This window comes from Porites lutea, chromosome 5, assembly GCF_958299795.1.
Source record: "Porites lutea chromosome 5, jaPorLute2.1, whole genome shotgun sequence".
NCBI lineage: Eukaryota > Metazoa > Cnidaria > Anthozoa > Scleractinia > Poritidae > Porites > Porites lutea.
The window spans coordinates 632501-656323 of record NC_133205.1 but is presented as its reverse complement, the minus strand read 5'-3'; the positions used below and the strand labels follow the sequence as shown (position 1 = coordinate 656323).

At 39.1% G+C, this 23823-nt stretch overlaps 4 protein-coding genes across 6 annotated transcripts in view; 2 read left to right on the top strand and 2 right to left on the bottom strand.

Annotated features, from left to right (window-relative positions):
- Positions 1-7990, bottom strand: part of LOC140936754 (hemicentin-1-like) — a 53343-nt gene extending 45353 nt beyond the window's left edge. The window contains exons 1-9 of the mRNA XM_073386239.1: positions 7934-7990; positions 7009-7105; positions 6268-6321; positions 5153-5473; positions 4372-4692; positions 3402-3734; positions 2433-2738; positions 1683-2018; positions 611-955 (exon numbers count right to left, since the gene is read on the bottom strand). Of these exons, the coding sequence (XP_073242340.1) occupies positions 611-955; positions 1683-2018; positions 2433-2738; positions 3402-3734; positions 4372-4692; positions 5153-5473; positions 6268-6321; positions 7009-7105; positions 7934-7990 (2170 nt within the window). The remainder of the gene's footprint in view (positions 1-610; positions 956-1682; positions 2019-2432; positions 2739-3401; positions 3735-4371; positions 4693-5152; positions 5474-6267; positions 6322-7008; positions 7106-7933) is intronic.
- Positions 7991-15289: 7299 nt separating this feature from the next.
- On the top strand, positions 15290-16481 carry LOC140937115 (ribitol 5-phosphate transferase FKRP-like). The gene has a single exon (XM_073386647.1). It carries the CDS (start codon positions 15471-15473, stop codon positions 16368-16370), a length of 900 nt encoding a protein of 299 aa, XP_073242748.1. The 5' UTR covers positions 15290-15470; the 3' UTR covers positions 16371-16481.
- A 4155-nt stretch (positions 16482-20636) lies between these two features.
- LOC140936753 (beta-1,4-galactosyltransferase galt-1-like) lies at positions 20637-21893 on the bottom strand. Its single transcript, XM_073386238.1, has one exon. The coding sequence runs from the start codon at positions 21891-21893 to the stop codon at positions 20637-20639; it is 1257 nt and encodes a 418-aa protein (XP_073242339.1).
- Positions 21071-23823, top strand: part of LOC140939038 (uncharacterized) — a 63887-nt gene continuing 61134 nt past the window's right edge. Inside the window, exon 1 of one of the 3 annotated variants that reach the window (XM_073388595.1) lies at positions 21071-21210. The gene's annotated coding sequence lies outside the window, so the exon portion shown is untranslated. Of the gene's footprint in view, positions 21211-22142; positions 22268-23823 lie in introns of those variants that run through there. The other 2 variants (XM_073388596.1, XM_073388594.1) reach the window with 2 other exon arrangements.

Below are 23823 nucleotides of genomic sequence, written 5' to 3'. Positions count from 1 at the left end.
AGCAGTTTCTAATATAATACATACCAACGACACGATGATAGAGAAACATCTCTACAACAAAGAAAATAGACCTGTATTGGGTATCCTTCAAAAATAATACTAGGTAAATCCTCTCCTTTTGGCCCTCGACGGTTGGATGAAACACTCCTTTCATAGTCTGAGAAAACAGTCGACATTTCGCGACGCCACCGCTGGTTTCCCCGCGAAACGACGTCCAAGAAACGAGCGCAGGAATTCCATGCTGATGACGCGTCACTACCTAGAATTCAGAAGTGCTTCTGATTGGTTAAAGAAAATTTCCGAAGAAGTACGACCAATCAGAAGCACTACCCAGAACGTTGTAGTGACACGTCATCAGTATGAAATTGTGCGCTCGCTAGTCAAACGTCATTTCGCGGGGAAACCAGTGGTGGCGTCGCGAAAAGTCGGCTATTTTCTCACGTAACGAATAAAAAAAGCCCCAATCGTGCTGTGGGCCATACACGCAGCCACACCCAGGAACATGTTTCTCGTGAGTTTGCTAAATTGATCATTAAACACTGCTTGAAAAGCTAAATATCATACGACAAAGACTTATCTCGACGTCAATTAAATGTGGTATGCTACGCACCTAATACTGTTATAACCGACGCGATTCTATCTGCTCCACCAGTGTTAGTCGCCACGCACTCATATTGCCCTTCATTCTCCGATTTTAACTGCTGGATACTAAGACGTGAACCGTCAGTTATCTCTGTGATGATAAACTTTTTTGTTCTCGATCTTGAAATTACCTCGCGACCATTCCAACGCCATTTTAGTACAGGGGGAGGTGTCCCACTAGCGATGCAATCGATTGATATGTCAGACCCTGACAAAATGTTCAAACTGTCTCCAATCTGAATAGCGACTTTTGCAGTTCCTTCAATGGACTCGATGGACTTGTTTCCCGGAACGATTTGTGCGCTGCTCTCACCTTCCAAGAAAAAAAAATGTTAATTCCTTAGTTTCCTTAAGACACTGAGAATCTGAGTTTTCAGTTCATTACACCGTCTCCTCCATCTACTCCAGTGAATAACCGTTAATTATTCACCATTACTTGTAGTTATATTACTACTGTACAGCGGAACCTTGGTACAACGAACTGCTTAGGGACTGGCAAAATGTGTCCAGTAAAATGCGGGTGTTGGGATTTTTTCCGATGCATTTTACCGTGACCGGGGCAAGGAAAATCGTTCGTTATACCGGGATGTCCGTTCCAAAGGGGGCGTTATATCTTCATGGGGAATATCTCAAATGTAATAAATGTCCCTAAATGTAATAAAGGTCCTAGGTGTAATAACTTTTGACTCTCACTGTAAGAAATTTTGGCCCTAAATGAAATATGAAAGGTGAAATTCTTAACTGTCTATAAAGACTTCAATATGGCATAGAAAGTAAATCGCCTGGCTATGACATTCAAGTCACTGCGACTTTATCAAGTTTACGGCCAATAGTTATTCTACTACTGTTAGAATTTTATCACATTTAGGGCCAAAACGTATTACACTTAGGACCTTTATTACATTTAGGGCCAAAACGGTATTACATTTACGACCTTTAGTACATTTAGGGCCAAAATGTATTACATTTAGGACCTTTATTACATTTAGTGTCATTTATTACATTTGAGGCCTCAACAAACCTAGCGAGTTTATCCTTACCCAAAATTCTGATGAAAGAAGATTCCCTAGCTTGTCCAGCGGTGTTAATGGCCACACATGATACTTGACCCGTATCCTGTAATTGGATCCCATTTACAGTCAGTGAGTCAATGGGCCGGGTGTTAATCAAAAATCGTTCGGACGGCATTATAAGCCGATCATTCAAATACCATGTGACTTGAGGTGTGGGGAATCCACGGTTCACTCGGCAGATAAGACGAACAATAACTCCCTCTACTACTCGCAAATCCTGTCCAATCCTTACGACGGCTTCTTCGATTCCTTCAAGGCCAATGAGACGTCCTGTTGATGACTTGATTTCGGGCCTCTCAGCAGCTGCACGTATGGAGAGAATCAGAAGTGAAAAGGCAATTCTTCTAAATCTCTGACATTTCACTGTGCTTTTAAATGATTACAATTGCGTTTTTCTTTGGCATCAATCATAATTACCATCACAAGCAACGAACCTTGACACCTGACAGAAAAACACCAAAACAGATCCAAATCTACCGATCAGAAATCACAAACCATGAACTTTAATTAATTCAGCATCCTACTTTAAATTGGACCGAATTTTTCTACATCGAGAAACATGTCTTGCACACTAAAATGTCTCCGTAATCTCGGGTATTCTAAATGCAGAGGGTGCTAGATTTTATGTAGTTGTACAGTTTGAGAGAAAATAACGCTTTTGCTAAGACGACTAGGAATGAGGGACGGGTGGGAGGTGGTTGTATTTTGGATGCTTACCGATTACACGAAACTCGCTACTATGACTAATCTTGCCGGCTCTGTTCGTGGCCTCGCAAGTGAAAACACCCGAGTCCTGAGTTGTCACGTTCTTTATTTTGAGTGTGGTTCCGTTAAAGGACAAATCGTTGTCATCTTTCCTCCATTGTATGGTCGGAAAAGGCAGTCCCGATGTTGGGCACGTTATGGCTACATTCACACCAGTCAACACAGTTAGTTCGTCACCAATTGTGGCTTCAAGTACTTGGCGTTTCTTTAGCTGGGTTACTACCAGATTGGAGTAATGTATTCTCGGCGGCTGGGGAGCTAAATTAGGCACAATATGAGACAAAGATGATCATAAAAGGCACTTTAAACCACATGAAGGTTTAGAAACCCAGGTAGCCCATGCAATCAGAGGATTAAATAGAGAATGATTATGTAGCAATTGTTGATTTCTGCTACTTCCTTCTCCCATCCCTCACATCCCCTGCTTCCCCTAAAACAATCAGTTTAATTTTTAACTAACTACTCTGTGACATCATGGAATCGCATTCCCAGAGACATATTCACAATTGATATAACTAATAATGATATATGTTCATAATAGACAGATATGGCTATGAAAAATTACGTTAAAAGTTTGCTTAAAAACATTCCAAGAAATTTAAAAAAAAAACGTTAACAAAACATGACGACGTTTCCACGTTCTCGGACGTCATTTTTAACTCAAAAGAAAATAGCGTGTGAATGTTCTTTGAGTACAGGAAAAACAATAGATAATCAAAATGAAAACTAACATTAGGATAATAAAAGGTGTTACAACAAAGAGTTTCGCTCCAATGTAGTATTAATTGCGGACTTTTCAAAATTTCTTAAAAAATTGCTTTTAAACAAAATTTTTATCGCAAATTGTTATAGCCAGATGTTTCAAAAATCGCTTCCTTTTAATGGTCACATAAATCGAGAATTTTAAACAAGATGACTTACGTAAAATATTAATGCTTGAAGAACTGAGGTCCCGTCCAACATTGTTACTGGCAGTACAAGAATACAAACCAGAGTCTCCATCTGTAGTATCGCTGATCGTCAAAGTAGAGTTGTCCTTACTCAGCGTTACTGTGTCTTTGAAGCCAGTATCTCTTCCTTGAATTTGCCATTTAATATCCGGAGCTGGGTAAACAGGGGCCTCACAGCGCACTGTAACTTGGGTCTCGGAGATGATAGTCAAATTAGTTCCCACGTATATCTCAACCTCCATACTGTCTTCTTCAACCATTCGTACATTTCTTGTTCCTCTTTTTATTCTAGGAGGGTCTAGAGCTTAAGAAATTTAAACGGGGGATATTCAGTTTATTTATGTCAGCTAAGCTTGGCGTTTTTCATTCCCAGAAACGGGTTCATTATTCACCACTTGGGATCTACCAATAACTTGGCCTTACCGCGCAAGACAAAAAAAATAAAAGGAGTCAACGTAAGTTACATTTGCAATAAATGAGATCGAGAGTTCCTCTCTAGATACCATTGAAGAAACAATCTGGCTGTATACTGTGTATATTATATGGGTTATCACGTGACTGAAATTTGGAATCTCGAGTTTTTAAAATGAAGAACGAAAAAGAATAAACCTGAATAAAAAGCTCTACTTTCTTAAGACTGATAGCGATCTATTACGGCATGCGAATTAGGTTGCTATGCAATCAAATAAAGATCAATTTAGTTGATTATATATATGAAAAAAACAATAATTTTGGAGTAGCAAATAATTCAACGCTGTTAATGTATTCTGAGAAATTCACTATTGGGACAAATCATTTCTTAGAACCAGTACCCAGTTTCGACATCTTTTACTGTTTGACACGTTCTGCACTTTAAACGCATAGTACTTCAAGTAAAAATCCCGTGAACTGTTCTTGATCATTAAAGCACTCATTGCCTTGTACAGTTTATTTGTTCATACCTAAAACGGTAACCGTTGACTTCTCTTCGACTTTTCCTCGCAGTGTCCTCGCAGTGCATGTGTAGACTAGAGCGTATCTGTTATCGATGTTTCTTATGACGAGATCATTTCCAACTTTCTGAGCTTTTCCAATGGACACAGATCTACCTTCATTGGTCCAATAGACAACAGGATTGCCTGGCCCTTCAACGGGACAACGAATGGTGAGGGTTGCGCCCCGGTAAACTGTAGCGTCACTTCCAATTGTGATTTCTGCTAATTTATCGTTGGGTCCAAACGACACGTGACCATCAGATGTGAGTATTATGGGCAAAGAAGGGTCTGTAACAAGAAAAATAAATCAAAGGATAAACTGGTTAAAAGTTAAAACGGTCATCAAAGAGGCTGCAGAGTGGAGCGAAAAAACAGGTACTCTTGACGGAGCACATCCAAAGAGTTCTTATAAATATGAAAAACCGGCCTGGTCAAACACGGCTGTAAAGATTTCGTTTTAGAGCCAGCCAAGCAAAATTACCCTTAAATAATAGAACGAATTGCGTTAGCCCAAGTAGCAGTAGTATTCTTCCCAAAGCGCAGAAGGTGTGGGAATGCAAGGAGCTTAAGAAAGAGAAAAACAAAATCGGGAGGGAAGGGCGTGGGGGAGGAAGAGAATGCCATCCCACCCCTCTCATACCACCCCTGTATTTGCTTCTTCCCGCGCCCCGTGCTCCAACAAGACAAGATTGCTACCCTAGCAAGATTGCATAACGGAAAAATGTCTGTACGGTGTATTTTTACTTACTTAGTCGTTTAAGCGTGAAATACTCCTCCGATTTCCCTTCTTCATTTGAAGCTTTACACGTATACGAGCCTTCATTGAACCGACTTACTCGGCGAATTCTCAACACACCGTCAATGGCTGCGACATCAGCCGAGTATCTGTTAGTCACAGGATACCCATACTTAAACCACTCAATTTTGGGTTTACCAGAGGTTGAACTTGCCCTACATGTCACAGAGATGTCGCTTCCTGTTACAGCATATACCGTGGAACATACACCTACAGACAACTGGCTGGGTGTCCTGAGTCGGAATGTCTTCTTAATACAGATTATGGTTGGTCCTGCAAAGCAAATAATTACAAAATATCGTTTCACTTTCTGTGGTGATCCTATAGTCATCGTAATTACTCATGTTTTCTCTTTTTGTATCTTCTTTTGTTTGCTTTTGTGTTTTAGTTGCAATCAGTTTTCCCCAAGATAGATCTTACGTCTTCTGCTGTCCTACTCGATCATGATCAGCCGAGACAAGGCCTTGATAAAATCACAGCATTTACTAATTTCTCAGAATAACTACTGACGCAGGGCTCGAAAAAAGTCCCGTCCGTTGGTCCAGGACTTTTCTTGCTGGGTAAGTAACATTTAAAGCTTACCTACCTAAATGGTCCAGGCAAATCATTCTCTGACTGACTAAATCGTTAATAAATACGAGCAAGAAGTCGCGACAGGCAATCAAAATGATGAGAGCTGCTTGCCCAAAGGATAAGCTGGAAATGCCGTTTTTCTCCAGCCCTGTGAACCCAGCACTGGCCGGGCGGCAGTTAATACGTGCCAATTACTTAAAGGGTTTATCTATAACAAAATTACTACGCTTTCGAAATAACCACGGAGTTGTTTCTCTTCCACAAATTCACTTTAAGACGTTCACTACAAGCGATAAGACACTTATGTAAGTAATATATTTGACATTGCTGGAAATAGGAATTATCCTATAATGTCTACAATGTGACTACTTCACCTGTATTAACAAAGAAGGAAAAAAGTCACGCGTAAAATTCACGGATTCAATTGACTTTCAGCGGGAAAACTTCGAAAAACATGCTTCAAAGGAAAATCAACAAAATAAAAATCTCCTGACCTTCCTGACCTTCCGTAACGGGAACGCTCCCTTCAGGTTCATCTGCCAAAAAATCTGAAATTTAACAATGAAAGTTTCAAGTATGTCGCCTTTATAGTTTTAAGTATATCATAGTTGTCATATGTGCGACCTTCCACTCCAGTTATCATGGACGGTAATGTCTGAACAGTGTAGCCCACATCATCAAAAGATTGGCTGTTGAGCCTAGGTTCTTACCCAGGTTTCTTGCCCAGCTTTTTTCACCACTGGGATTGTTTTCAGCAGGTCTTTTTTTTGTGGTCTCCGTTCTGACAGCATTGGTTCCTTTTTACAATTGTCGTTTGGCTGTGCCTTATGTTGCTTATGTGCTGCATACTTGGATGTAATAAGAGGTTACCGTGTGATAGTTTTCTGTTCTCGGCCAAACTACCAAAATAAAGCCGGCGTTTTCTTTCATGTTACACTGCCTGGTGGAGCTGAAATCATGATTACATAACTAGACTGGCTGACAGAGCCTTTGACTATGTATAGCCTGTTAACGAACGTGTCCGAGCTCATAGCCCGCTATCAACAAGTCATGCCAAAATATTCCCATTTCATCCACCCGCTAACAGTACAAGTTAACGAGATATAACAACCACTCTGAAGCATACGCTTAAGTGGTCAAAAACACTAGTTTTACGCTGTTTCCATCTGAAGAACCACCTCCTCGATTAAAGAAAAGAAAGCTTATTCTCTACTAGTTTAACATAATATTTTTACCGTCTGAGTTACTGGCGTCTGCATTTCGCCTTTGCCTTGCATCAGAACCATCATCCACAATTTGAAGTAACGCCGAAAACGAATCTGGATGACGCGTCTAAAAAGACAATGAAATCTCTCGTAAGCTCTTCAATCCAATATAACACTGATGAGAGCCCCCGAAAATTCGGGATTCTTCAACCCCGTCATCCCTACAAAAATTCCTCATCCTGTAATCCCGACTATCCCTGAAATGCGTCTTAAAAATTGCCACTTAACCATATTCAGACCGGGCTTTTTTCGCTTTCACTCGGTTGACATGGTAACATCAATGTTGACGTACACGTCACGAAGACTTAAAAATTTTGCCAGATAAATTTTAGGAAAAGTCGCTAAGTTTGGTGGTCCTAGCTTGAACGGTTTTGAATTTATTCAAATTTTTAGCGAGAGGAAGCCTCAAAAGCCCCCCGGTCTGAATAGGGTTTAACCCCATGCAACATTGTTGTCCAACTTCCCAACGTTGTTGGATGTTACTGACATGTTGCGTCCCTTTGCATGCCCTTTTGTTGCGTGTTGTTGGGAGTTGTTGCGCAAAGTTTGAAACCGGTCAAACTTTTAGCTACGGGCAAATGGGCGCAGCAACTCCCAACAGGAGGTTCTAGATTCGCAGTTCGACTATTGAGGACCAGGGGCAGAGAGTGGAATAAACAAGGCGGTCGAAAGAGTATGAAACGAGAAAAACTTATGCTAAGTTAACATGAATCCCACTTTTCGGACCGTTTGTCGGTTCCTTAGAACATCATCTTCTGAAGCCCGTATTGTTAAAATTGCAAAATGTCGTGTCTCGGCCGCTCTAATGACAATCTCAGTCAAATCATGGTCCTCTTTATGGGAAGTTTAAATCACAAAATAAATTCCTGAACACGAAAACCTAACGGGGACCAACCTTCTGAACAACCTTCCTTCCGCTGCACAACACCAACACTCGCCAAAAGAAACCCATTATTTTATAACCTTTACTTTGGGCCAATGAAAGTTTTCATTCACGTAAGTTATGACACGATTATGTCACAGTAGAATGACAATGACGGAGAGATTTAAGCAACTGTAATCAAGAGTGAAACCGTCAGTGGGGTAAAGACCAAACGCTCCATTGTCCCAGTACTCAGATAAGGGAAAGGGCATGGTCTACATTGTTCATTGATTTCTTCGAAGATTGTATCCTCCGCTACCATTGCCACACGGTTGATTGATTTACCAGCAATTACTGAAAGTGGTTTCCCGCCTAACTGTAAAAGCTAGGATAACTTAAAGTGTTTTATTTATTTTCATGTAATGACCCATCTAAGCGAAAGCTGGCCCTGGAGGGGAAATTAGTCAATACAAAGAAAATTTGAGGAATCGCAACAGCGACCTCAAGATTATATCAACCTTGCTATCGGATGAACACACTTGACAGGGTGTGCAAAGAAGCCACTTCACACTTCCCGAGTGTAAGTTGTCTTAAGAACCCGTTAGGGAACAATTGAAAATTGCTTTGACAGATTGTAACATAAGTATCCGAATAAAAAAGAAAGTCACGCCAAATAGACTCTATTTTCTCTCTGTTTTCGGCACAGAAAAAATGGCGGAAATGTGTGGTATTATCCGTAAAGGTGTTTTGAACATGTGGTTTACTGGGATATCAATACCACATTCACAACTTTTAAGTTAAACGTGGCATTCATTACTTATTTTATGGGCTATGATATCCCTAAAACATTTCAATCCTCAATTACGGTTCTCTTTCTTATAAGTGGCAAAAGCCAAGTCCAAAGAAAATTGACGTTTTGGAAATGTGCTAAATATTGGCGACCAGCACAATTTCGTCCACAGTCTTAGTTCAAGCTGTATCTGCTTAACATTTGTTTATAATTGAGTAGACACAACGGGTTAATAAATTACAATGTCAAGAATTTGTTTTATCGCTCAGTAGAATCGAAGTTTTGTCGCGGAAAGTATAATCGAAGTTAGAAACTTTGAGTCTCCTGCTGTAGCCATGTAACCTGTTTGAAATGATCGCGAACCTAGTTTTGTTGTTTATCATTCTCTATATTAGGGAATAATGACCTTCTAGTCAACCACAAGGGTAAGAAAACTACCGGTTTTGTAGCCTGCGAGCAAGCGCTAGTGGTTTTGAAAAGATCGTACACGTGACTTTTTGTTCCGTTGCTCAGGAGGCGGTTTTGTTTCGCTCCTTCGTTTCCGCCTCGATTGCCTATTAGACTAGGTATTTCGGGTAGCATGAACAGAAAAGCTAAATATAAATAAAGGTTGGAGTTGAAGATGATAGAAGACATTTGCAGATGATTTATGGGCAATAACTTTACTGCTTTCGGAACAAATGCAACGTAAAACAACCGTTTCCAATATTTTAATGGCAAAGCAGTAAAACGTTGTCGTTGGATTAGGGTGGAGTAGCCAGGATTTCGAATTAATACACATGTTTTATCCGGCTACTAGATGGCGTACAGGGTAACTTCCTGATAGATCACTAAAAAGCCAAATAATTAGCAGTTATTGAATGAGGCTGAGTATGATGTGAAGAATTACGAATTCAGTCTTGGACGCCATTTTTTAGGCTAGGCGGCCGCGCCTGGAATCGAGGTTGATTGATGATTTGTTGCCGAAGCAGCCTTGTTTCTAAACAAATACCATACCATCGATCCACCTCGTTTCCAAGCAAATATATCATCGAATCGAAGAACTATAACGAGGCAGTGTGGTCTGTGAGATAAGAGTACTAAACAGCATTTCAATGTAACAAGTGACAAAAATTGATTGAGGTAAATTCAATAAGACTGTTGTTAGTCATATTAAGTATCGACTGCCTGTTTGTGGTCTTTAAATGATACATAATTTCAAACCGGAAACCATTATGGTGCTACAAGCCTTTCTAACGTTCCGCATCAGTCGATCAATCAGTTAAAACGTTCCAGATTTTCTCAAAAAGCACTGTCATGCGATTTAGCTCGATTTTTTAGTGGATTGTCTGTTTCTGTTTGTGTGTGATTTTTTTTCTTGTTTTAATTTTAATACTTTAATACGTAAAAAAAGGTAACGAAATTGTTGGCACCATTCCGTTTCTGAAGGTTCAGAAAATATGGGTTGTGATTTGAGTTTGTTCAGCTGATTTGGATATATATTCTCTGTAGTGGTTCGTATTCCCATCACGTCAAGATGTTATAGTTTTGTATTTATGCATAAGATTTCCACCCGGGTGCTTTGTGTAAATGGTAAGCACCCCAGGTCAGGCTTACCGTGTGGCACGACATTTGTGTGGCTCTAAATTTTGCGTTTTTTGCGATTTTTCCAGCTATCCGCAAAAATACGTTCCCGCAAATAAAAATAACCGCAAACATATTTCCGCAAAATTTACTCCAGAGTAACAATTCTCTAACTAAAATTCGCTTTGTACACAAAACTGGTTTTACATAGAGTACGCACACCGTAGTTTTGTTTGAAAATTTGTATTACTATTGCAAGTACTCGATAAAAACGAAAATATTATCAATGCTCGGTACTGGGTACTTTCTGAAAATCGCAAAAATTAATCCATGTTGCGGCTTCATGTCTTCAAGAAAGTGGGATAAGACCCCCCCCCCCCCCTCCCTCCCCCCCGAACCCTTCTCATAGTTGCTCCGACCTCACGCATCTGATAGCATCCACACTGTGAAACATGTCAGCAAATTTGTCACAACTACCATGTGACAAAGACGGACAAAAGCTGACAACGATTCCCATCTTACAAAAATTATCCTTTAATCTCTTGACTCACGCTATTAAACAGAAAATGAGATAAAATCTTGATACTTTCCGAATGTTTACGCACTGTTTAATGTGCAATGGAACGCAAGGTACTATGAAGCATCTCGACTAATAACTTCCAAATCGACTATTGTCAGGCATTCGAATCTGTCAAAAAAGGTTTTGTTCCCGAACGGGGTTTGTCCATGATAGAATTTAAAGCATTATATTCCCAGATGTCGAGCCTCTCCAGACAAAACTTAGTAGACATGTCTGCAGAATTCAACTCGAACAGAGAGTTATTTACTAGTGACCATTAGTGTATGTTCTGTCATCATTTTGCCATGAGTATGCAATAATAGTATGTTCAAATACTAATCCAGAAAATTTAAACTAACCTCCTCTTGTCTTGTGTCGATAACGCAACTGAAAACCAGAAGGAAGGCAAGGCATATTGGAATCCTAACAACGAAAAAGGAAATATATGAGAAAAAATTGCATTTTTGTCATCCAGTGATTACAAACTCGCGTCGATGTCCCGATGGATCGCATCGCTTAAGAAATCGGTGACCTTTCGTACTTACCTTGGAAAGGAAAACTTTATCCTTGAACACTGCCTCATAATTTTGTGAAGTGTTTTGAGATGGTGAACGGCCGTGAATGCTCTACTGTATTCACAAAAGTGCGCTGCAACGCGCCAAAGATTCAGCCCGAGTAATGAAACTATGGCACCCACCTCGGGCTGGCTGTCCGATCGATTTCCTGTTAAAAACCACAACAAGAATCACAACATATCGACGCAAAATTCTTGGTAGATAAAAGGCCTTCTCAATCGCGCGCAGTTCACTATCAGTGCTATCACCGCCACGACACAGTACAACCTCCAGTGAAACGATCCGACGTCAAATTCTTCGCATTCGCTGCTGTCACAAAAGGAGATTCCACCCAGGGAGTGTAATCTGATGCTTGGAAAGAACGACTGACACTGTTTGCCAGCTTGTCGCAAAGATCTTCCAGTTCGAGGTAAGTAGAACGCCCTTGAGAACGTAGCGCTGTTACTCGAAACACTGAAATTATCAATGTATTGTATAAAATTTTAGGCTGATACTTCTTTCTAAGTTCGTGAGGACTTTCGTTGTGCGGTTGTTTAATCCCTCGTATTCCATAGAATAGTCGGTGTCGAAAGGTCAAATCTATTTACTGAGTATTGTGGCTTCTCAAGATCACTGTTTATTCCAGAACTGACCGAATGCATACGCCAACCTTTCGCAGTACATGGTACATGTACGGTAGTGCCGGCAGCAAGTGGCTTGAACATCGGTTGGCGAACTGATGATCGTTCAGAACAGATCATTCAGATAAATTGGCACAATGTGATTTACGTAAAAAAGAGTTTTGTAATTTCCATCTTATGTAAACAGGTATTTAGCAAATAAACAAGAGTTAAAGTCAACAGTTTCAGTGAGGTATGCTGTAATTTATTGACTGATAAATTATTGCGTTGGCGTAGCTTTCTATACCTCATGCACGTGAGTACACAAAGCAACGCCACTTTTCACTCAACTAGCACAAACTTCTAAAGTCCGAACACCGAGTCTCCAGTAATGCTATTCCAACATATTTTTTTTGTGTGTGAGTGGGTGTAGAATTTTCTCCAAGGAGTGACACTGTCTGCAATAACTGTAAGATTCCTAGTGAGTTATAATTTGTTGGTTTTGGGCGTGGTTAGGTGTGTGTAGAAGTAATTCCCTTTAGCATTTCCGTCCTCCTTTTTGTAACGCAGTCTAGAGACTTTCTCCCTGTTTACTTGTGACAAGTCTAGTCGGTCCAATGCGTCCAACGGAGATGTTCTTGAACCTCGCGTCAATACCGTAATTATTAGCTTTCTAATGATATAAAGTAGACGGAGCGGATTACTAATGGTAGTCACTCGATATAAAGAAGGACTAAGGCACTCGCAAAGTAGAAAATCGGTCGTTATATCGAGGACTTCGCTATACAGAGGCTCGTCACATGGTAGCCTGCGAAGCGCAGACGCATTGGGAGAGAAGCGACGACCGGAAATGCGTCTGCGCATTAGTCACATGGAGGTTCAGCTGTATGTACACGGAAAAAGCGCGTAGCACATCACAAGGGGGAAAAGCCACGCGTCACCACATCTCATTTATCTTTGTTTATTTTTGTTTACTTTTCTTCCTTTATTTTTTCTGCGGTTAGGAGCTTTTAAAAATCGGCGGATGGGTCGCAGGTTAATTCTGGAAAAGAAACTAACTCAGACGAAGTTCACTGTTTCTGTAATGCGGCTTTGTATAATCAACTTAAAGAAGCCGGAATACTCAATGTACTCAGGTGACTAAAATGCAACAGAAGAGGAGTGATTATTGAAGTTGACACTGAATTAAGGCGCTTAACAAAACCTTGTTCGAAGGGAGGCCCGGGTGGGAGGCACCTTATATGTCTTATATTATTAGATCACTGACGGGGCGAGTGTTAGAAGGAGAGTAGCTAAATCTAATTATTACGTAAGGCCAACTTTTAATCACTGCCAGCGTATTGTTAAATGTTGCGGTTCAATTTTTCTCATCAATTTATTTTTAAAACCTTTTTTTTTTTGTTTTTTGTATTTTTGTTGTCGTTGCTGTTGTTGTTTTGTGCATGCGTGTGTGTTTCCAAGGCAGTTCACATTACAATTTAGGCTAAGAAGCACCAATTTGAATAACTTATTCTAATAATAAATTTTTCGGAATTGTATGAGGACTGCACTGCAGATTTGGTTTTTGGTGGCACGCCATTATGGAATGCTGTACTCTGCCACACTTATCCAATCCATTTTCATCATTTTAATTTATGGCCTCGTGAACCAAAAATGGTCTCATCAGTTTTGTTTAGTGTATGTAGACGTAAAGTATCTTTAGTCAATTGATAAGTCTAGTTTTATTTTGTTACGGATCTAGTCACCATAAATGAAAATTGTACTGAGCAGTGCATGCGTGAAGGGTGATCTGGTGGTCAATCTGTAAAAATTGGCACTTTGTCAAGTGCCCGTTTGGTTTTAACCTAAAGGCTCATCACCATATTGATTTATCTACGTCGCGATGCTTTATGCCATACGATTTTAGTGTTTCAGAAGTGTTTTTATAGGGTGAAATGCACATCGTTTTAAAGTAGAATACCAATCCAGTGTATAAACGCGCGCCCAGTTTGATTAGCTCGAAGGTAAATACCCTGAGCTAGTTACCCTGAGCAAAGCAAACTGGATTTCCATTTTGCTTTCTTGTTAAAAGCTGAGTTATTCCTTGAACGAGGTAATGGAAACAGTGCTTTGCAATTAGATACTTAAGTATACTTTATTAGCAATCAACTTCACCTGCACGAGCACTGAACTGTCATCAATCATCACATCGCTAATGATATAGTAGAAGCAACTTTTCTGGATAAATAGTTTATAAATCTATAGAGACAAAGCTCATTTTAGTGAATGTTACCTCGTAAGTCTTAAGATACATATTTTAAGCAGTCTAAGCAGTAATGAAAGATCCTTCTGCTAGTGCCAAGATTTTCTTTCTTTCTTGTTTCTCCCTCTTCTTTTTTCTGTCTCTGTTTTTTTGTTTATACACTGATTAAAATGAATTTTATATCTACAGGTCAGCATGGACGTTTAGAAGCCAGAGTAAAAGGTACATTTAAACTCGTTAATTAACGAGTCGGAATGTACACACGTATAGATCGTTTTCACTGTCACGCAACAAAAAAATAAATTGGAAACCGTCCAGTGGAAGAAGCCGAGAAAATGACATGTTACAAAAGACTAATATATAAACAATTTGTCCAAGTCTCAGGTCTTTGTGGCCCACAGTTTCTGAGTTATTTGCCGAAACGTTTCACGCACCCTTGCAGAGCTTTGTATGGAGACGCCATATTGGTGTACCGTTTTGGTGCACCAATATGGCCGCTGGAAATCAACAAAACATCTGGAGTTCACTTTTTCTATAAAAGCTCTTTCTTTTCACCCGAGAACTAGCCTACGTGCGCATAAACATATCTTGTAATACTTGAAATGGTTATACTGCTGAAAATCAAGAGGAGAGACTTTTTTCAACGAGACAGCATTCCTGTTTTGGTGTCACGCACTGTGAAAACTCGGAAGTTCGTATTGCTGTATTTTCGAAATGAAACATGCTACGGGAATGGAAACTTGAACAAAGATTTATTTTTTGTTTATCTTCAACCTAGTCTAAATAAGAATTCGTAAAACCTCGCTGTTTTGACTTAACAGTTTGATGACGTCACTGTGAAAACCATCTATTGGCTTACTCTTATCAAGGTGTCAGATTGCCTGTGTCCTTAATGACAGTCTGACACCTTGATAAGAGAAAACAGAATAATTTACCACTCGAATATAGGTATAATAAAAGAGAATTTTTCCTGTTGTTTTCTTTTTCTTTTTCTTTTTCTTTTTCTTCTTCTTTATCTGCTTTCTCTTTTTTCTCTTTTTCTGTTTGGGTGGGTGTATGTGAGTGTGCTTTCTTTTTTGTTTAGCAACGGACGGCTGCATAACGTTTTGCGTGACCGTTCGCACGTTAATTTTATTAATAGGTGACAGATTAAGAACTTTCCCGTAAAACAAATCATGGGATGCGATTACTAGCCCTCCCATTGTCTATAATATGGTGGCTCTGTAGACGTGATCGAGCACTATGAGAAAGTCTGGCGTCCTACTTTTGTTTATCCTTGTTTCGACGGCGATGTATCTTCTGTGGATTGTTACCTTTGAAATCGAGTCATTTTCCTCCTTTTTTCGTGCAAGAAAACGGAAGCTGATGATCGTAGAGCGCTATTACTCTAATCGTACGGGAAAGCACTGCGATGTTCAATTTGACTGGGGCGAAATGTGTCCTAAGTTATACACAGAACTCGGCGGGAGATGCGACTTGATCAATGGAGCATTCTACTGTCCCGACATTCGCCAGCAAACAAAGACCACTACGCGACAAGCACAGCTTGTAATGACACGAATGTTGCGTGTCTTCCATCTACTCGCTGAGAAGCACAACCTAACGTACTGGCTTGGGCATGGAACTTTACTGGGCGCCGCCAGACATAAAGGGTTTATTCCTTGGGATGATGATGTAGACATTTTCATGCCTCTAGAAGATTATATAACTTTTTTTCAATCTGTAGCAAAGGAACTCCCCGAAGATATTTTCTTCCAAAACGTGGTCAGCGATCCCGCGCTCCAACCCAAAGACGAGGAAGTTAAAACGTATGGATTACATCAACACAAAATTGTCGGGATTTATGAACGAGTGTGGAACCCTAGACTTAGGGACAGGAATAGTTGCTATAGATACTGCAAGGCATTCAATTGCAGATGGCACGATGGCTTAATGGTTGATATCTTCGTCAACCCAAGTGTAAGCTGGTCGGTCTACCCTCTCAAGCTTATGGAATTCGAAGGATTTCTGTTTTTTGTTCCTAGCAACTGGAAGAAGGAGTTAGCTGGCATGTTTGGAAAAAAGTGGTTTGAATTTCCAACTGATAAAAGGCCTGGTGGAAACCTGGATACATTTCACGGTTGCGAAAAACTTAAAAGATGAACGTGAAACTATTTGTATTTGGTCGAAAATTTCAGAGCCATAAGTTAATGTCAAAAGTAAAATAGCATTAAAAATAATTGGTTCCCAGCCGGCGGGGTACTCTCGTTTTCTTAATTATATGGGCTCACAAACATATGTGAGGCGTTGTGTTGCAACCGTCGGTTAGAAGATTATAAAGGTTTGTACACCTTTTTTTAATCAAATCAGTCGCGATCCCATACAAACCTTTATAACCTCCGACCAATCGTTGTAACACAACACCTCACATATGTTTGCGAGGCCATACAATCCTTCCGCTGGATAATTTGCATGCAAGTAACCCTAATGATGTTGCTGATAACTTTTTTGCTAAGGTTGGTAAGACTACTGAGAAGGGAATACCCCAGGGAAATTATAGCCCCTCATTTTATCTGAGGGGAAATTTTGCTGAATCTTTCTTTTAATTCCCTGCCATTCCGCATGAAATCGGGACTCTTATTCCTTTCAGTGTACCTGCTACTATTTTAAAAACTATTAAGGACTGTATATCTCAGCCTCAAGCTTTTTTAATAAGTGATTCCTTTACTTGTGGCAATTTTCCTGATAAATTAAAATTAGCACGTTCATTGTATCAACTCCTCTATTGGTTTCTGGAGAAGTTAATAATACTCTACCCACTTCAATTTGGTTTCAGGGACAAATGTTCGATAACCCATGCACTTATTTCTATCACTGAATCTATTCATCAGTCCATTGATAATGATGAATTTAGCTGTGGCGTATTTATAGATTTGTAAAAAGCTTTTGATACTGTAAACCATACAATTTTATTAACTAAGCTTCAGCATTATGGAAAAAGAGGTGTTGTGCATGATTGGTTTAAAATCTTATTTATCCCAAAAAGAGCAGTTTGTAAGGTCATAACTCGATTTCCTTACCTGTGACTTGTGGTGTTCCACAAGGATCCATTCTAGGATCACATTTATTCTTGTTATATGTGAATGATTTGCTTAATACTTCCAGCTTATTAACATTTCATTCGTTTGCTGATAACTCTAACCTTTATTTCCCCGGCAAAAACCTACGTCATCTTGAAAAAGCACTAAATCAGGAACTTACATCTTTTGCTGAATGAATGAAGTTAAATCGATTAGCACTTAGTATTTCTAAACCTAATTTTATTCTCTTTCATTCCAATAAACGTGAGCCTAATCACTCTTTTTTGTATTAAAATTGAAGATGTACGTATTAAACAAGTTGGCTCTGCAAGGTACTTAGGCATAACATTTGATTCCAACTGAACATGGAAAAGTCATATTAATCAACTTTGTTAGAAACTATCAAAAACAGTAGGCATCTTGAGACATTGACGTGAGACATTTTGTCAATAGAGATATTCTCCTCATGCTTCATTACTCTCTAATTTATCCTTTTCTTGTTTATGGTGTTCATGTTTGGGGCTTAAGTTTTCCTTCGTTTTTGTCACCTCTATATGTAATCCAGAAAAAAAGCAATTAGATTCATTTTTCGCAGACCCTACAGTAGACCCCACTGGGAGCCTCTTTTCAAATCTCTTAATTTACTTAACCTCAGATCAATAAGATTACTAAATTGCAAGTACTTTCCTTTGTTTGTGAGTGGTCACGTAAACTGTTACCTTCTTGTTTCAATGAATATTTTAAACTTACTACTTTTGTTCATCCCTATGCAACTCGCCAATCATGCTCTGGTAGACTTTAAGTAGCCTCTGTCAATACCACCCAATATGGCTTGCAGTTCTACTAAATTGCGCTTGGGCCACCTGTGCATCCACCCCGGGGAGTTTCCCCCGGGGCATCCACGAGGTAAATCAACTCAGTTTTCTTGACGAACAAATGCGACTATAAATCCAAGACCAGCACATCAGTTTAATGACTTTAACTGAACAAAAATAAACTCACTCGTATCAGGATTCCAGTGTCAACAGATACATTAAGCCCATAAAAACGGTACTAAAAGTGTCAGTAAGAAACAACCGATCCCACTTCATGCTAAACGTGTCCTTAAAAAAAAACCATAAACTGTCACGCAACAAAACATTAGGGATTTGGCGCCAATTTGTTTATTGACCAATTATTTTCTTAAATATGTATTATAATGAAAAACATGTTAGCATTTTGACCATTATAGCAATATCCACTATGACATCACCTACTGATATTAATGTGCCAACCAGAGGTGCATTGGTTCTTGAAACAAAAGCTTCTTTTCTTTTACTTCGTTTTGTAAATAGTGATGTCTCCTATTACGGTCACCGGATCAGTGAAAAAAAAAAAAAGGAAAAGAAAACACGGCAAGTTCGCATGCAAAATTAACTCGGGTGAGCGGAAACCAGTCGTTGATCGATCGGCCGAGACAAAAAGACAAAGCTTTACGTGTTAAAACTTCCAAACCGAACTTCGTCACCTTCTTCATGTATTTCGGAAATAGCTTGCTTGATTAGTTGTGAAATTTCTTAGTTTGTTACGGCAGCAAACCGGGAAAGCATTTTGCTCGCAACCTACGCGAGTTTGGCGTCGCTCACTCGGAGGAACTGGAGGTGAATCAGTGAATAGTGCAGGATAGTCACTGATTGAGTAGCCAATCAGAGCGCGCGAAAAGCACTATCCACTGTTTTAGTATATAAATTAAATCAATATATTATAGATAGTGACTGCACTTTTGCGAGACAAGTAATGCCTAGCTCTAGCTATTATTCCTGTCCAGTTTAAGATATTTCTGATGAGACATCTTACTAACGAGGGGAAGTAGGCAGAACTTGCTGCTCCTCAAAGTCAGAACTTAGACGGCAAGGAAGTCTTTTTATTTTAATGAATCGAAACTTTTTAATAATATTCCAAGTGTAATGAAGGATTTTACGTCAATTGTAATTTTTAAAACTCGTATTTTGGCATTACATACATCAAAAGCTTTTTAGTTACTTGAAAAGTTTTTATCAGTTTGGCTTTAAGTGTACTTTAATTGTTGTATTTTGGCTTAAAATGTTTTTTTTAAATATTGTTGTATTTTTAACTTTTAATATATTTTTGGTTACTGTAAATTTGGCTAGTTATATAGATTTTTTCCAGGACCCTCATTGATATCAGCATTTTATGCTGAAGAGGAGGTAACCCTGGCTAAATAACATTTATTATTATTATTATTATTATTATTATTATTATTATTATTATTATTATTATTATTATTATTATTATTATCATTATATATCCTTCGTTGTCTTTTCTTTTTTGTCTTAAATATTGTGAAGTGACTTTTATTTATATTCACAGATAATTTATAGACTGAAAGCCACAGGGTAATTTCATTTAATCCTATCAATTGTTTCATTTAATCTTATCAATTGTGTTGAGCAGATTATTTAGGTTTTTACCACTGTGACTATGAAATAAATTTGTGTTATCTGCCAAAAAAAATAAATGATAAAATCCTGGAGCTTTCATAATTGTCATTGATATAAATAAGAAAAAAGAGTGGTCCTAGCACTGATCCCCGTGGTACCCACATTCAATTATTAAACTGTCTGAGTTGCCTGATTTGTATTTTAAAATTTGCTTTCTGTTAGTAAGGTAATCCCTACACCTCTAATTCCGTGATGTTCAAGCTTTTCTTGCAGAATCTTATGGTTTACCATATCAGATGCCTTTGCATGATCTAGAAATACACCAGCTGTATTTCTGTACCATCAGCGGCCAGCGATGATGATGGCCGCGTCTTTTGAAGCTGGATAGTTTTTGTGTGTGTTTAAATAATTTAGTTTCTCGTGTTGGTGTCTTTTATTTGAATATGGAACGATCTCCCCCTTTCTATTCGCAATAAATCATCGAAAATTTAAAAAAGGCACTTAAAAAATATTATCTTGCTTAATATTGACTTCTGTGCGCGTGTGTGTGCGTTCGTGTTTGTGTTTTAATGAATAACAAAGTTATATTAGAATAAAATCAATCCTGTTAAAGGGCCATAATTATTAGTTTACTATAATGTGCCCTTCTCCATTCTAACTTTCTTTTTTTTTACTATCTACACGTAGTTTAATCAACCTTGTACTTATTGATATTGTACAACTAATGTATTATCTATAGGATGGAGTAAAAATAAAAATACAATACAATACAGCTCGGCCTGTGTTAAACGGTTCACCCACCGTAACGTTTTAAGCGCTTGGTTAATTTTTATTAACTCCAATTATACTACCCAGGTTCACAAACTAATTGACTCTTCAGTAGAAATGAAAACGATTCATTCTCTTCCTTAACGAGTTCTCACGATTTCTATGTAGGGTTGTGAATTATTAAAGACCTTAGACTTAACGAAGCTTGAAATCACATTCTTTCTCAATAGCTCGCCGTATTTATGCATGGTTGTATCTACTTCCATATCAGCGCCCGAGTTACGTGGAGGTTGACATTTTCTGTAATGGAAAACTCTAGCTTTGTTCCAGTTCACCTGGTTAGTTTTGTAGCCTTCGAATGGTTGCATGATAAGATGTACTCCATGTTCAAACACTCTTTGTGGATCATCAACGCATTTGGTGTGTGACGAATCAGCTTGAGGTGAACGACGTAGAACGTTTTGAGTGAAAAGAGAATAGTTTTGAGTCAAGCTATCTACAGTGGGAAATCGTGCGCTTGGAAAACAGTGGCCGCAATAGTTAGAGTCGTGGATACTGTAAAGTAGAGAAGGCATGCTTTCATCCTGAAGCGGGGTTATAAACTCGTCTAAATCGTTGAACGCAACGAAGTTGAGACGATTTATTGATCGGAACAAACAGTCTTGCATGGAAAAAATTTGCCCATAATAATGGACATCTTGGTCTGTTATATAGGTGGGTAAATTCCAAGGAAGAACTTGTGCTACCCCTTTTCTTTCGTAGTAGCTAAGCATTTTCCTCACACTGTCAGAGATACTGTAGTCATAAAACGTAAAATATGACGCTCCTAAAAGCTGCGACATTTCCACAAACTCGACTACCTCGGCGACTCGAATATTTCCAAACATCGGAGGAATGCAAATTCCGTAATCTCTCTTGTAAGATATGTTTCTTGTGTTTCCCACAGGTAACACAACCGTACATTCGTCAGCTATCGAGACGTTCACAAAATTCGGTATGCCGACCAAATCTTTCGAAAGAATGCAGGACGCCACGAAGAGACCATAACGTTTGTTGCTGTATCGTTTGTTGATTTCATAATACGGAGTAACAGCCCTTACAGAGATGGTAGAAGTTGGCCCATTTTGGAAACGACATGAGAGAGGCGGTGGTTGGTTCCTACGTGAAGTCATTAACAATACCTGGATATAATTTTGAGCATGTCGATCATCAAACCACGCAGAGTAGAGCAATGTTCCCCTTTTGCACTCGATGAAATCTGGCAATATATCCGTAGTTTCCGAGCAGTTGCTAGCTTCAATGGTAGCATTTGCACCTTCCGTCAAATTCCCGAGCCTTTCGTCGGGTTTAGGAATTCTATCGCTGATAAGCACATAAGGGGAAAATGAATAAACCATAAAGCTACAAATCAGTATGAGTAGAAAAGATAAAAATACGAAGGTAGACGCTTTACAATATTTCGAAACCAGCCACATACGCCAACGAAACATGATGCACGGTCACAGCGTTTGTTTACAGATACGTACACACTCATATTGGGGACTGGAAACCTATCACGTGTCTATTTGTGACCAATAGTCGGGAGAAATGTGTAGTCTTCCCAGAAAGAAGCATCACATAGATTTTTTCCACGCGACGGTTCATTAAACCATACGCAAATGATGCAGCGAAATTAACTGTGTTACTCCGGCAATCCTACTTCGTAAGCTATTTTCTTCTCCACGTTTGGATAAGGATAAAAACGCTACAAAGATTTGCAAGCAAGTGTCAGGTAAGTTTTGATCTCAGAACAAGGAGTGGCGAAATTATGCACAAATACGCGCAGAGACAACAGCACGTTGCTCGAAAATCCGAGATTTGCGGCAAACACGAAATAAACGGTCACACAAAAGCTATCTAAAACATAAACTGGAAATTTTGAGATCACATAAAAATATTTTTCTGCATAGCTTTCGCCAATCCGTTATACCTTGCCGTAAAAAGCTTATCTCGGCTCGGTGTTAGCTCGCGTCCACGCACATCGAAGCTATTATTGACGGCGAGGTTGGACTGAAAATTGCCTTACATTAGAATAGCTTGTTTGGCTGAGTCATACCATATGGCATCATGACAAACAAGGCTGGGCCGATGCTCCACTGTTAACTTGTTGAAAAGCTCTATTTCATCTCAGTTCACTGTGCTTAAAAACTGAAAAGTAATGCCCTACCATTAGCGAGTGGTAACCGTTTAGTGGGTATTTTAGAAATGTGGAAAGCCACATTTTCATGAGAGTCAGCTGCAAGATATCGACCCTACTTGAGAATTTCAAGCTAAAAACGAAAACTTTGGAAGCCATCCTAATCTGCAAATTTGCCGTTTGTCGCCTTGCTATTAAAAGACATGAGAAAGTAATATGACCGGAAACGAAAGAGAGGAAACCGAAACTTTTTTTTATACAGTATTGAAGCCAACATCTGCTTCAAAATTTGGTCAATCCTAGTTGGTTTAATAACAAAAATTGCACGTGAAATTTAAGCCAGTAAGAAACGAATAAACTATGTGGAATGAGCGTTTGCCATGTAAGTAAACCGTAACATATATTCGTCATGCGAATTCAGTACACGAGGCGATTATAAATGTGCGGCGTTACCCAATTAACGCTCTAGCCAGAAGGTAAATTGGGCCATAATTTTCAGCCAAACCCGGGCCGAAATAAACCAAAACAGGACCCTAAAAAGTTCAACCAAAGGTGAACCAAAACGAGCCTCTCTGAAACGTAAATATTGGAGCCACAAAATAAACCAAAATAGAACCCAAATCCTAACAAAACTCCAACGATGCAAAAATTGGGCCCAAATCACGCTATCATTTTGGCTGAACGGTGACACGATAATGACCGCTGTCTGCACGCTGCATATTTCTGTAATCCTGTTCGAGCTAAATTAGGCCACATTTGGACCAAAATTACGCTGTAGTTGAGGCTGACATCCAAACATTTTTTGGGTCAAGAGTTCGCTCAACATCAACTCGACACCGGCAAACTCGAGATTGCGTGCCAAATGTACCAAAGGTATATTAAAATCACTAGGTGGTTTTCATGCAATCTCGGGAGACACAAATAACAATGGTGAAATGAACAAATTCTGGTGGACAAACAAAACGAACTACTAAGCGATCTTTTGTTTACCGTCCACCAGCATGGCGGCGATGACGTAACGTGAAAACCACCTAAGGCCACTTGCTATAGACTGTTCCTGCATTTCTTCAAAAATCACAAAGAGATTATGGTAGTCTTTACACTAGAGCCTAAATAAGCTAAGAAATATTTCAAGACAAGTAAATTTTAAT

Bases quoted from the DNA above. Each gene is read 5' to 3' on its own strand.
- LOC140936753 (XM_073386238.1), bottom strand. From the start codon at position 21,893: ATGGTTTATTCATTTTCCCCTTATGTGCTTATCAGCGATAGAATTCCT.
- LOC140937115 (XM_073386647.1), top strand. From the start codon at position 15,471: ATGAGAAAGTCTGGCGTCCTACTTTTGTTTATCCTTGTTTCGACGGCG.